We start from the raw sequence: 13,158 nt of genomic DNA, 5'->3' as shown, positions 1-13,158 counted from the left end.
ACACTTACTTACAAGTACCCAAATTCAAGATGCTAACACTACAGCAGCTACTTCCCATGTTGGGCAAGGAAGCATGGCTAGTAAACGTTGGACCTCAAGGAAGCATACCTGCATGTCCCTATCAGACAAAGTTGCAGAAAATACCTCCGTTTCATTGCAGGTTCAACCCATTACCAATTCTCTGCACTGCCCTTTGGCTTATCTACCGCACCCAAAGATTTCACAAAATGCCTGGCACCAGTAATTGCATACTGCAGACAAAGAGGAATTCAAATATATCCATACCTGGACGACTGCCTCATCCAAGCAGAAAGCAAAGACATTTTCTTACATCATCTGGCCTTTGTAAAGCATCTACTAAACTGCCACTAAACTGCCTGGGGTACACAGTAAACGAAAAGAAGTCAAAACTAGTACCCTCAAAAAAAATGAAACCCTTCCGTCTGCCTCCTGCCACTCAGATTCTAACCACGGATGCCTCGGATTATGCTTGGGGAGCCCATTTTTAGGGCAACTGTCTGCAGGGCCTTTGGACAAAGGATCAGAAGCACCTGCATATCAATTTAAAGGAAATGTTAGCCATTCAGAAAGCTCTATTGGCCTTCAGGAATCTTTTACAACCAGGACAACTACTAATACGGACAGACAACACCACAGTGATGTGGTACATAAACAAGCAAGGGGGATCTCATTCTTACCTCCTTTGCAGACTAGCCATGGATCTATGGAACACAGCTCTAGATTGCAATCTGGATCTTCAAGCTCAGTTTCTACCAGGGAAACAAAACTTCCTGGCAGACAGTCTGAGCAGAAACCTTTCGGATCCACACGAGTGGAAGCTGGACACCAAAATATTCAGGATGATAACAGCAGTCTGGGGATGTCCTCACATAGACCTCTTTGCATCCCATCTCAATCATCAACTACAGAATTTGTGCACCAGGACTTTCCACAGAGAAGCTTGGAAAGTGGATGCCCTATCATTCAGTTGGAGGAACCTCTCGGGATATGCCTCTTCCTCTTCTTCCACGGGTCTTATTGAAGATAAAACAGGACAAGCCCAAGATGATAATCTTGTTGGCTCCAAATTGGCCTCGACAGTTTTGGTATCCAACTCTAAAAAAACGTATGTCTGGAGCCCCCTTGGGTCTTACCTCAGTCTCCGAACCTTCTGTCCCAACATCAGGGTCAGGTTCTACACTCTCATGTCAGAACTCTCAGCCTGGCGGTGTGGTTAATCCAGGGCCTTAGATTTCTTCTTTCCTACCCAAGCAGGTTATGGATGTCATTTTAGAAGCCAGACGTCCTAGCACTAGAAAATCTTATGCGGGAAAATGGAAAAGATTTTGTTCCTGGATGCAGGCTCAGGATTCTGATCCTCTTCTTCCTAAGATTACCTTAATTTTACTTTACTTGACAGATCTCTTACATAAGGGTCTCTTTCTCTTCCATTAAGATTCATGCCTCTGCTATTTCTGCTCATTATAATACAGACCCTCCCATCTTTTCCCACCAGCTCACGAGACAGTTTCTCAGAGGAGCTAAGAACTTAAGACCTCCTAGATCTCCTCCCATTCCTGCTTGGGATCTCAACTATGTTTTGGAAAAACTAACCTTGCCTCCTTTTGAGCCTGCTGCCTCTTCTGACATCAAGTTTTTATCTTGGAAGACAGCTATCTTGTTAGCCCTTACCTCTGCCAGGAGAGTTTCAGAGTTACAAGCTCTTATGGCTGTGGAACCTTATATTATTTTTCACCAAGACAGGGTATCTTTGAGGACTAATCCGACCTTCATGCCTAAGGTGGTTTCCAAAGTGGCTTTAAATCAAACTATCCACTTGTCAACCTTTTTCCCCACTCCTCAAAATAAAGGGGAAAGGATCTTATATTCCTTGGATGTACACAGACAACTACGTTTTTGCCTGGACAGAACCAAGGACATCAGAAAATCAGAACAATTGTTTGTTTCTTATGCTTCAAGTTCCCAAGGCAAAGCCATTTCAAAACAGACCATTTCTAAATGGATTGCTCATGGAATCAGATTTTGTTATTCACACCATGGAAAGCAAATCCCAGGGAGTATACGGACTCATTCCACCAGAGCTGCTGCCACTTCTGCGGCCTTCCATAGGGGGAGTTCCTACCAAAGACATTTTGGAAGCTGCAACTTGGAGTTCAGTGCATACTTTTTCTAAGCACTACAATCTACCTCTTTAAGTCTAGGGCAGGCTTTGCCTCTGCAGTCTTGCAGGGCCTTTTAGCTGCCCCTTCTTCTTTATGACCACCTCCCTTTCTTTCAGCTTTGGGATTCTACCCTACAGTCATGACTGCAACAGTGAAACACGATGAACATAGTACAGTTGTGTACACCTACCATAAATGTAGATGTTCGAGTGTCTTCACTGTTGCAGTCTGGGTTTCCCTCCCTCCTGTCCCCTCTTATTTTTACTTTTGTGTACTTCCTTTTTTCACCATTCTTCTGAGGTGTATTTGCAAAGGTTATGGGACCTTTTTCATTTTGGGACTCCTGACATCTGGGGCAAGAAAAACTGGAGAAGATGGCGTCGGCTGTCAGCTTTGTACTCCTGGCGCTCTGACATGAGGGTGCATGGCTGAACAGCCGATGCCGGACCCAGACTTTGGGATTCTGGCCGACCGAGGGCCGCCTGCCGGCAGGGGAGAACCCTACAATCATGACTGCAACAGTGAAACACGATGAACATCTCTCTGAGCCTTTTCTTAGAATCAGAGTAATCCTGGCCTTCCCAGTGGAAATGTTCCCTCATGGTATGTAAAGTTTCCCCAAAAGAGTAGTCTTCTGGGGGAGGTGCTGAAGGAATTGACTCTTCAGCATCAGAGTCTTCATAAGGGGGAAAAGGGTACTCCTGTTCCTCAGAAGAATCTGAGGTAATGGAAACCTGGTCAGAGGAGGCATAGTCCTCCTCCTGTCTACGCCTTTTGTCAGGTGGGGGATGGGAACCCCTGATTAGGGTAATTAAGTCTTCGGCCATCTTAAGCATCTGTTTCTTAGGCATGGGGCCTTGCACTGGAGACTGCTGTACAGGCTTCCTTACTTTTAATGGAGTTTTCAGTTTTGCAAAGGATTTAATAGTAAATGTATTCGGTCTGAAGACACCTTCAGCAACTGACGGACTTTCAACTGCACCGGAATCCCCATCAGCCATGGAGTCGGAAGGGCCTAAAGATAAAGGTCCTGTAATCTCCGCTTGGGAGTCGGATGCAGGCTGGGGTTCTAAATCAGCGGTCGTCAGGGGCAGGGTAGGCACCTCACTGAAAACCGGAGAACCGGCGACTGGCCTAGCAGAGGCCTCGGTGTCTGGTTTGGGTCTCGGCTGCCTGTCCTTATCTTTGCGCTTGCTCCGACGGCATGGTATAATTAAATTTTCTACCAAAATAATGTCGGGTGAAATCAAACAGACATTTAATAGTTCGTTTGTTAAACCTAGTACAAAACCGACAACCTGTGACGTCGTGGTCTGGGCCCAGGCAAGGGATACAATAAGAATGAAAATCCTTATGAGGTATTTGCTTCCCACAAGAAATGCAATTATTAACTTTTTCTGACATCGGACTGAGGCAAGAAAAGGTTCCCCAATGGGGTACTTAGCTGTATTGAAGACTTCGGTCTGAAATTCGATTTGAAAATCTCAGGAGTCGGCCGACCGGCACTTGTGAACTGCTTCTGCTTCGGGCACTGCGCGGCAAGAAAGACTGAAGAAAATGGTGTCGGCTGCCTCTTTTATACCCCTGTCGCACTGACGTCAGGGAAGAAGTGACAGCAACCGACGCCGGACCAAGACTTTGGAACTCGGGCCGACTGCGGGACCGCCCGACGGCAGATAACCCAAGTCTGATGACTGCAGCAGTGTAACACGATGAATATCTTAACACAGATAAGATGGTGGTAATGGCAGCAAACTGGGCAAATCAGAAGAAGCTGAGAATAGAGACAGAAGGGAAGATAGTAGAATAGGTAAACAGTTTCAAGTATCTGGGAGGGGTGGTTGAGGAGAAGGGAAGTCTGAATGAAGAGGTCAAAGCTAGAATCAGAGGGGCTACAGCCAACTGGCACAGAGTCAGGTGTAATCTAAGACAGAAGAATGCCAAAGAAGCTGAAAAGTAAGGTGTACAAGACAGTGGTGAAACCGGTACCACTGTATGGTACAGAAACCAGGGTAGTAAAGGCAGAACAGTTGAAGAAGCTAGCGGTGATGGAAATGAAGTGCCTGAGAAGGGTGGTAGGAAGCACACTGTGGGACAGACGATGAAATGAGGAAATAAGAGCAGAAGCCAAAGTAGCTCCAACTGCAGAAAAGATCCAAGAGAACAGATTTCAGTGGTTTGGACACATGTGCAGAAAAGCAGAAGACAATCTGGTGAAGAAGATTTGGAACATACAGGAAGAAGGTAAGAGGAAGCTAGGATGTCCAGCAAAGAGGTGGATGGATTGTGTGAAAGAAGATCTGCGACAGTTAGGCATGAGTACTGAAGATGGCAGGCGTGCGGCACTGAATCAAGAGAGTTGGTGACAGTTAACACGGTACCCAGACCCCTTACAGAAAAAATGGGGTCTGATGATGAGTCAGAAGAGGAGGATGCAGAATCAAGACACCACAATCTCCTCTCCCTCCTCCCAAAAAAAGTATGAATACTCCAATAGCCCTGGACAAGTGGATGATGGCCCCAAACCAGGGGTAAGCCAATCAATACAGGTGGGGAGGAGGCAGACAGATACTGAACCCTTCAGATGGTCACCCTGGCCAAAAAAAGATATAAAAACAAAAAAAAAAGAAACTTTATCAGAAGCCCATTTAACATTTAAAGCTTTCACTAAGGAAGTCACTTCATAACAAACAATTTTCTCACAATAATAAAGAAGCAATTTTAACAATATTTAAAGCAAAATTATGCCAGAATGACAAACTAATGTCAAAACAGAAAATTCAGATGAGATCGGGAATTCTGAGCTAGTGACCAACAACAAGAAACTACAGTTTTGTACCTACCATAAATGTAGATGTCCGAACTGGATAGCATCTGCAGTCATAACAAATGGGTTGTCCTGTTGTCAGGCAGCCCTTCGGTCGGCCGGATTCCAAAGTCTGGGTCCGGCTTCGGCTGATGTCGCACTTCACCCGACGTCATCTCTGCTGGTCTTCGGGTATAAAGGCATCAGCTGACGCCATTTTCCTCAGTGTTTCTTGCCCCAGATGCCAATTGCCCTCTTGGAAAGCTAAATTTTGGATAAATGCCAACGTTTCCAAAATAGTAGAAGGCAAACACAAAAAATAAACATGTATGTACATATATACAAACAAATACACCATAAGAGACTCCCCAGCTAGCTATTAGGAGGGTAAATACCCTAGGAGTACCGCAGAGGGAAGGAGGGAGGTAATCCTGACTGCAGATGCTATCCAGTTCGGACATCTACATTTATGGTAGGTACAAAACTGTACTATGTCCTTCATGGATGCATCTGCAGTCATAACAAATGGGTAGAATACCATAGCCAAACTAGGGAGGAGGAATAATAATTATGGTGTAGTCAGGATCCCTTGCAGTACAGCAGTGGCAAACCCTGCTCGGGATCTAGAATATAGAGGTAAATTATAATGCTTGGCAAATGTATGCACGGAGGTCCAAGTAGCCGCCTCAATAATGTCCTTGGTTGCCACTCCTCTTAAAGCTGTGGTAGTGGCTGTAGCCCTTGTAGAATGAGGTCTTATGTTCTGTGGAATTGGTTTTCCATGGTAGGAGTAACAGAATCTTATGCAATTTCCTATCCATTTGGAGATTGTCTGTTTGGAAATTGCTTTTCCTTCCCTTCCTGTTGCATAGGCCACAAAGAGCTGGTCAGTTTTTCTGTTACCTTTGGTTCTGTCCAGGTAGTAGCGTAACTGTCTGTGTACATCCAAGGTATGCATTATTCTTTCACCTGTGTTTTGTGGATTGGGAAAGAAGGTAGGTAGGTGGATTGCCTGGTTTAAAGACACTCTGGATACCACCTTAGGCATAAATGTAGGATTAGTTCTCATGGACACCCTATCTTGATGGAAGATTAGGAAGGGTTGCACTGCCATTAAGGCCTGTAGTTCTGAAACCCTCCTTGCTGAAGTAATAGCCAGTAGGAAAGCAGTTTTCCATGACAGGTGTTGTAGATCTGCTGTTGCTGCTGGTTCAAACGGAGGGAGTGTCAACTTTTCTAGTACAAAGTTCAAGTCCCATGCTGGTAATGGTGGTTTCCTAGGAGGTTTTACATTCTTGATCCCTCTGAGAAACTGCCTGAGTAGAGGATGTGAAAAGACAGGAGGATCAAAGCTGTATTCTGCTGAAATAGCTGATGCATGTATCTTGATGGAGGAATAGGACAGGCCTGTATGTAGAAGCTCTGCCAAGTACTCCAGAATGTTAGCAATATCTATGTTCGACACATCTTTTCCTCTTTCAGTACTCCAAATGACGAACCTTTTCCATTTTCCTGCATAGTTTCTTCTTGTTGAAGGTCTGCAGGCTTCAAGGATAATGTCTTTAACCCTTTGTGAAAGGTCTGGGTTGGTTACTGCTATGTGATGTTCCAGGCAGTCAGTTGCAACGTTTTTAGGTTTGGATGTATGATGTTGTAGTTGTTCTGAGTTAACATCAGAGGCATCAGGGGTATTGACCACATTTTCTCCCGTGACATGCTCCTCAGCAATGGGTACCAGTGTTGTCTTGGCCAGTTCAGAGCTATCAGAATTATCCTTGGACGTTCCTCTTTGATTTTCAGTAGTACCTTGTGCATCACGGGAAGAGGTGGGAATGCATATGCTGTCAGGCCTTTCCAGCTGAAGGATAGAGAGTCCACCTTCCATGCAAGTGGGTGGAATGTCCTTGTGCAGAATTTTTTGAGCTGGTGATTTTGTGGGGAAGCGAATAGATCTATTTGTGGCCTTCCCCATTTCTTTGTGATGGCCTTGAAGATGTCCGGGTGTAGCATCCATTCGTAAGCATCCGAGGTGGTTCTGCTTAAAATGTCTGCTAGGGTGTTCTCTTTTCCCGGTACAAATATTGCCTGTAACTGGATGTTGTAGCTGAGAGCCAGATTCCAAAGGTCCAAAGTCATTCTGCATAGGGGGTAAGAATGAGTGCCTCCCTGTTTGTTGATGTACCACATGACTGTGGTGTTGTCTGTCCTTATCATCAAATGGCCTTCTTTGAGGAATGGTCTGAATTTTAGGATTGCCAGTTTTACTGCCAGCATTTCTTTTGGTTTATGTGCAGGTGCAGCTGGTCCTTGGTCCACAGTCCTTGTACGCATTTGCCCAGCATGTGTGCCCCCCATCCTAGGTCTGAGGCATCCGTTGTGATGGTTTGGTTTGCTAGAAAGTTGTGGAAGGGTAAGCCTGGGTTTGACTGGCATGCCCGAGCCCACCATAGGAACTCCTGTTTTAAGCATGGGATTAGTGGTATTTCTGTTTCTAAGCTGTGCCTGTGTTGAGACCATAAATTCTTTAGGTACCACTGTAACTTTCTCATATGCAGTCTGGCATGTGGGACCAAGATTATGCATAATGCCATGAAGCCCAAGGCCTGCAGAACTTTTCTTGCTGTTAGTTTGTTCTGCTTTGTTAATGCCAAGAAGTAAAGAGGGAGTTCTTTTGTTTTTCTGCAGTTAGGAATGCCATCTGTTTTACTGTGTCCAATTCCGCGCCCAAGAAAGTTCTTGTCTGGGATGGTATCAGTCTTGACTTTTGAAAATTGACTGTGTATCCCAGGGCTTGTAGCAAGTAAATGACCCTTTGTAAATCTGTTGTCAGCTTGCTTTTGTTGTCCGCTTGTAACAGGCAGTCGTCCAGGTATAGATAAATTTGGATTCCCTGTACTCTGCAGTGAGCGATTACTGATGCCAGGCATTTTGTGAATACTCTGGGCGCAGTAGATAAGCCAAAGGGCAATGCTGAGAATTGATAATGCTCTGATCCTGCAAGAAATCTGAGGTATCTTCTGCAATTTGGTCGAATGGGGACGTGCAGGTATGCCTCCTTGAGATCTAGAGTTACCAGCCAACACTCCTTGCCCAGCATGGGAAGAAGTTGCTGTAGGGTCAGCATTTTGAATTTTGGGACAATGATGTATGTGTTTAAGATGGACAGGTCGAGAATAGGTCTCTAGTTTTTTTCTTTTCTTGGTACTAGGAAGAGTCTGGAGTAGAATCCTTTGCCCTGTTCTGTTATTGGTACCCTTTCCACAGCTCTCATCTTTATTAATTCTGCTGTCTGGTGCAGGGCTTCTATTTTTGATTTGGGGGCAGGTTTGGCATTCCTCTTTTTACTGGTAAAGTGTGGAAGTGGAACCGGTAGCCTTGGTGTATGGTTTGCAAAATCCACTTGTCTTTTGTAATATAGTGCCAATTTTTCGAGAATAAGGCTAACTTTCCGCCTAATGGTGCTGCTATTTGCTCCCTGGTAGGCGGAGTCAGAGCCAAGTCACTGTGATTGTCCTGTTGCAGTGGCAGTGGTTGCGTCTGTGCCTCGGTTATTGCCTTGCCACTGTCGTCCTCTGTAGGCACCTCCTCTGGATTGATTTCTGCCCTAGAGCGCCTGTTCCTGCCCCTTTGGGATCTTGTGGAGTCAGGAAAGGACCAATTTTTGGCAGGCCAGTTCCTGCTAAACCTTGGGGGCTGAACCTGTAGGAAATCTTTAACTGTTTGTACAGATTTTGCCTTCTCTTCCATTTTCTTCATTACCTGCTGGGCAGGTTCCCCAAATAGACTGGCCTTGTCCATAGGAGCATCCAATAGCTTAGCTTTAACATGATCCGGCAAGACCTGTTCTTTCAACCATGCATGCCTTCTTATCACTGTGCCAGTCATGGCTGATCTAAATGAAGCCTCCAGTGCATCATAGCCACATTTTAAAGAATGGTTACTAACCTGTTGGATGTTATTCACCATTTCTAATACAAACTTCTTATCTAAAGATTCATCAGAGGACAGCTTTTTAATTAACTAATCAAGCATAAACTCTTGGTATTGGATCATGTGAAACTGACAGTTTAAAGCTCTAGCGGAGAGAGTAGCAGAGGTGTAGACTTTTTTCCCCCATCTCTCTAGGGACCTGGATTCCCTTTCAGAGGGAATAGGGTTTTTTGCTGTGGTCGAGGCTACTGCCTTAGGCCCCTGGGATATAGTTTCGGGGTCTGCAAGTGGGGCCTTGTATAGGTGGTGATGAGTGTCTGGCACCCTGTAAAATCTATCTGGTTTGGCAGGGGCTGGAGGTAAAGAATCAGGAGCAGTGCAGACATCATTAAATGCATCGTCCACAACAGATAGGACAGGAGGTATAGCTAAGGGCCTATGTTGTGGTAAGTGCAGAAAAGTCCTAAGCCTTTTTCTTGAATCTGAGAAATCTTGTCCCTGCCATTGGAATTGTTCTCTCATGGCATGTAAGGTTTCCCCAAAGGAGAATTCCTCTGGTGGAGAGGCAGCTGGAATGGATTCTTCAGCATCTGAATCTTCATAATTGGAAAAAGGAGCCTCTGGCTGGTCTGTAATGTCTGAGTCATCCGCAGAATCATCAGAGGACACAGGCTCGGGGGGCTCGGCTCTAGGTCTCTTTTCTGGGGGCTGAGAGGCCCTGTCTGGGTGAGATTGGGATCCCCTAATTAAGGATATTAAATCTTCTGCCAAAGTAAGCATTTGAGAAGTAGACATGGGCCTGAGTGAGGGTGGTTTAACAGGCACTGATTTAGCTGATTTGGCTGCTTTAGCCCTGGCAAAGGCCTTAATAGACATGGCTGCAGGAGGCCTAGCAGCACCACGTGCTGGGGTAGAGATATCCAAGGGGATGGTGTCTGATAGATCAGTAGGAACCACAGATGTAGGCAAAATTTCTGAGGCTGATTCAGATAAGGTAGCAGGGGCCTCAGTAGTAGTCATGGATTCGGCTGAAGATTGACCAGTTTTCTCGGTTTCGGCCGAAACCGAGACACTCGCGGCTTGCTTAACCGTGGTTTCGGCCGAAACCGCGGACCGCGAGTGTCGGTCTTTTTCTTTGCGTTTTTTAACAATTTGGGTAGTCGGAGGATCCGACAGCATAATGTACGCAAAATCTGAGCCGAAAAACTGTTCAGCAAACTCCGACCGACGCCTAAGCGCTCGTCGGTTGAAGGAAGCACAGGCCGAACAGGGTGCTATGTCATGGTCTGGGCCTAAGCAAGGCAAACAGTAAGAGTGGAAATCTTTATGAGGTATTTGTTTCCCACAAGTTAAACAGTTATTGACTTTTTCTGACATCGGCTGAGGCAAGAAAGAGTCCCCAACGGGTACTTAGCTTTTAGAAGTCTTGGTAGTATTCGGTAGTAGTAATCTCTGGATCTGACCGACCGGCACTTGCGAACAGCTTCTGCTTGGCGCCACGGCAAGAAAGACTGAGGAAAATGGCGTCGGCTGATGCCTTTATACCCGAAGACCAGCAGAGATGACGTCGGGTGAAGTGCGACATCAGCCGAAGCCGGACTCAAACTTTGGAATCCGGCCGACCGAAGGGCTGCCTGACGACAGGACAACCCATTTGTTATGACTGCAGATGCATCCATGAAGGACATCTGAAGACAGCACTTGACAGCATCTGCTGTTATATGGGGCGCACGACACAGACTGAAGTAGAACAAATTCAAAACTGGAATTACTAGAAATATGACAGACTGTGAAGAAAAGTACACAGGTAATGTATACTGACATAAGACTTGTGAAATGTAAGACCTCAATCTTCCGCCAGGAGGTTTATGATCTGCAGCACCCACAGCTCTATCAACGTAAATCTACCATTCTGGTTCCTCCACTTTCCATGCTTTATCCTCATCAAAACAACATTAATGATTACCTTCAGTATGACAATCAGGTGAGTATAAGTAACTTTGTAAGCCAAATGGCATAATTCCTTTCAAAATATGGTACTGGACATAAACAGACAACCCTTTTTGATAACCACAAATTGAAACACTTTATTGCGATGGCCATGCCATTTAACTAGATCCACAGATTATAATTTTTCTCTATGATCAACCTAGTCCTGGGAATGAGTATAAAGCAAAAAGCAGTTAAAAGACTCACTAAAATCATTAACTTAGCTAAGCTTTGACCAAAACACAAATGCTCAGTGTCATATGACAAAATCATTCAAGGCTAACCAAAAGGGAACCAACAATGTCACTGCAATGAAGTCCAATGTATTCCCAGAAAATGTGCTGCTGCATTCTCATCTGCCGGCGGATGACAAATAAGGAGGCTCCTGTGCCATGCCTTTCCAGCTGAGGTACACTTAGACTGGATAAGGTTCCAAAACTGAAATTCCTTAAAGATCAATTCTGTTGCTGAACCGAGCAGGCTAGATGAACAAGATGAGTCAAAATGGCTCGACAATTACTACCAATGAAATTTAATAGGGAAACAACAGAGCTTGGATGTTCAGCTTGTTAAAGACAGCAGATCCTCACATATGGGTATAAAACAGTACTACCCCCCTTTTTTTCTTAACACATTTTGCATCAATGTGGTAGCTTTGTCGCCTCACAGTAAGCCTTGTCCTGTTCGATTCTCAGCTAGAGCGTCTTCTGTGTGGAGACATGCGTGAATGGGCGTACCTTCGTTGAAGGTTGTGCGTCAGAGCCGGCAACTTGGCACGTAAAAATCTACTGCCAGTCATTAACGGACCGGAGTTCCGCTGTGGCGACCCCTAACTGGGAAAAGCAGAAAGACACAACAACATGTTGCATCAATGTATTTGTGCTTGTTACTCCATACTACCCAGTGGCTCGTGTCACTTCACCCTCTTTCATGGAAAACAAATCTGGACACTTTTTTTTTTTTTTAAACTTTCAGCAGGAAAAATAATATTCATCACTACTGCACTTTGTAACTACAAAAGAGAAAAATGATAATAGATAATTAGAAATAAAATAAAACACTCTTACGAAAGACTGTTTTTAAAAGGCTTACACTTAGCAAATATTTATTTGGCCCTAGATAAAAGTATTAAAAAATGTAAAAAAAGAAAAAAAAACCCATCTGTGTCCTTGTTACAATGTGCATGCCAACACAGTTTAAGTTTTTACGTGATATTCCATTTGTAGTATATCTTAAAAATACGTACATAAACCAAACCTCTCAAGTCTCACCTGTTCATTTAGTGGAAATACTTTACTCTCCCCTTTCTTCTTTTCTGAAGAATCGGCAACCACAGCTTTAGATGCCAAAAAACCTAGAAAGAAAAATGCAACCTCTGAGATTACAGCATCAAATAAAATCTGATCTTGTATATTTCTTGCAGTTTAGCACATGCATATACAGTGGCACCTGAATTCAACTACTGAGGGAGTAGGTCGTCAAAAGAAAAAAAGTTCTCTTGCCATAATGTTCCATCTGTGTTGTTGATCTTCAGTTTTCTTTGACTGTGGGTTTGATTTCATATCTCAGAACCAACCCGGCCATTATTCCCACCTTGCACCTTCAAAAAACTCTTGAGCGTTGCTCTACCCAGAATGGTCATCTCAAGATTGCCACTGAACGAGTTTGCATAAGACAGTGACAGACAGGAAATAACAGATCAGAGACCATATCCATATTCATAAAGGAATAATTCAGTCTGTTGGGATAGATCCGTTCCACCAAGAAGCCCGAAAGGCAGGGGGAAGGAGGGTGGTGATGTCAAGGATAAGTGAAGATTGACACACAGATGGAACATTATGGTAAGACAACTTTATCTGATGTTGTCAATCTTCACTTAATCCTTAATTGGGGGACAAAGTCCCCAGCTACCAAAATCTTGGGAGATCTCTCAGAAGAATATTCCTGAGCACCACTGAACCAAAAGATGCTCATCTCCTAGAGACCAGATCCAGCTTGTAATGAGTAATAAAGGTATGCAGGGATGCCCAAGAAGCTGCTGCACATATATCATCTATAGACATTCTGGCAAGGAGGACTGCAGAAGTGGCTCTTGCCCTCGTAGAATGCGCCTTTACAGGTTCAAGTAGTTGCATTTTCCTTTTGTTATAAATGAAGATTATTCAATCCTTGAGCCATCTAACCAAAGTGACCTTAGAAACTGGTTTGCCCAGAGTAGCAGAAGAGACAAACAGCTGATCAAATTTTCTG

General features: G+C 44.5%; 1 protein-coding gene across 1 annotated transcript in view; it reads right to left on the bottom strand.

The window, feature by feature from the left end:
• The window catches only part of PHF20L1 (PHD finger protein 20 like 1), a 2,880,694-nt gene that overhangs the window by 1,564,084 nt on the left and 1,303,452 nt on the right, over nt 1-13,158 (bottom strand). Inside the window, exon 8 of the mRNA XM_044066227.1 lies at nt 12,180-12,262. Coding sequence (XP_043922162.1) covers nt 12,180-12,262 — 83 coding nt within the window. The remainder of the gene's footprint in view (nt 1-12,179; nt 12,263-13,158) is intronic.

The sequence above is a fragment of the Protopterus annectens genome, chromosome 3.part1, assembly GCF_019279795.1.
Source record: "Protopterus annectens isolate FY-2018-M chromosome 3.part1, PAN1.0, whole genome shotgun sequence".
NCBI classification, from domain to species: Eukaryota; Metazoa; Chordata; order Ceratodontiformes; family Protopteridae; genus Protopterus; species Protopterus annectens.
This window is presented reverse-complemented; position numbering and strand designations above follow the sequence as displayed.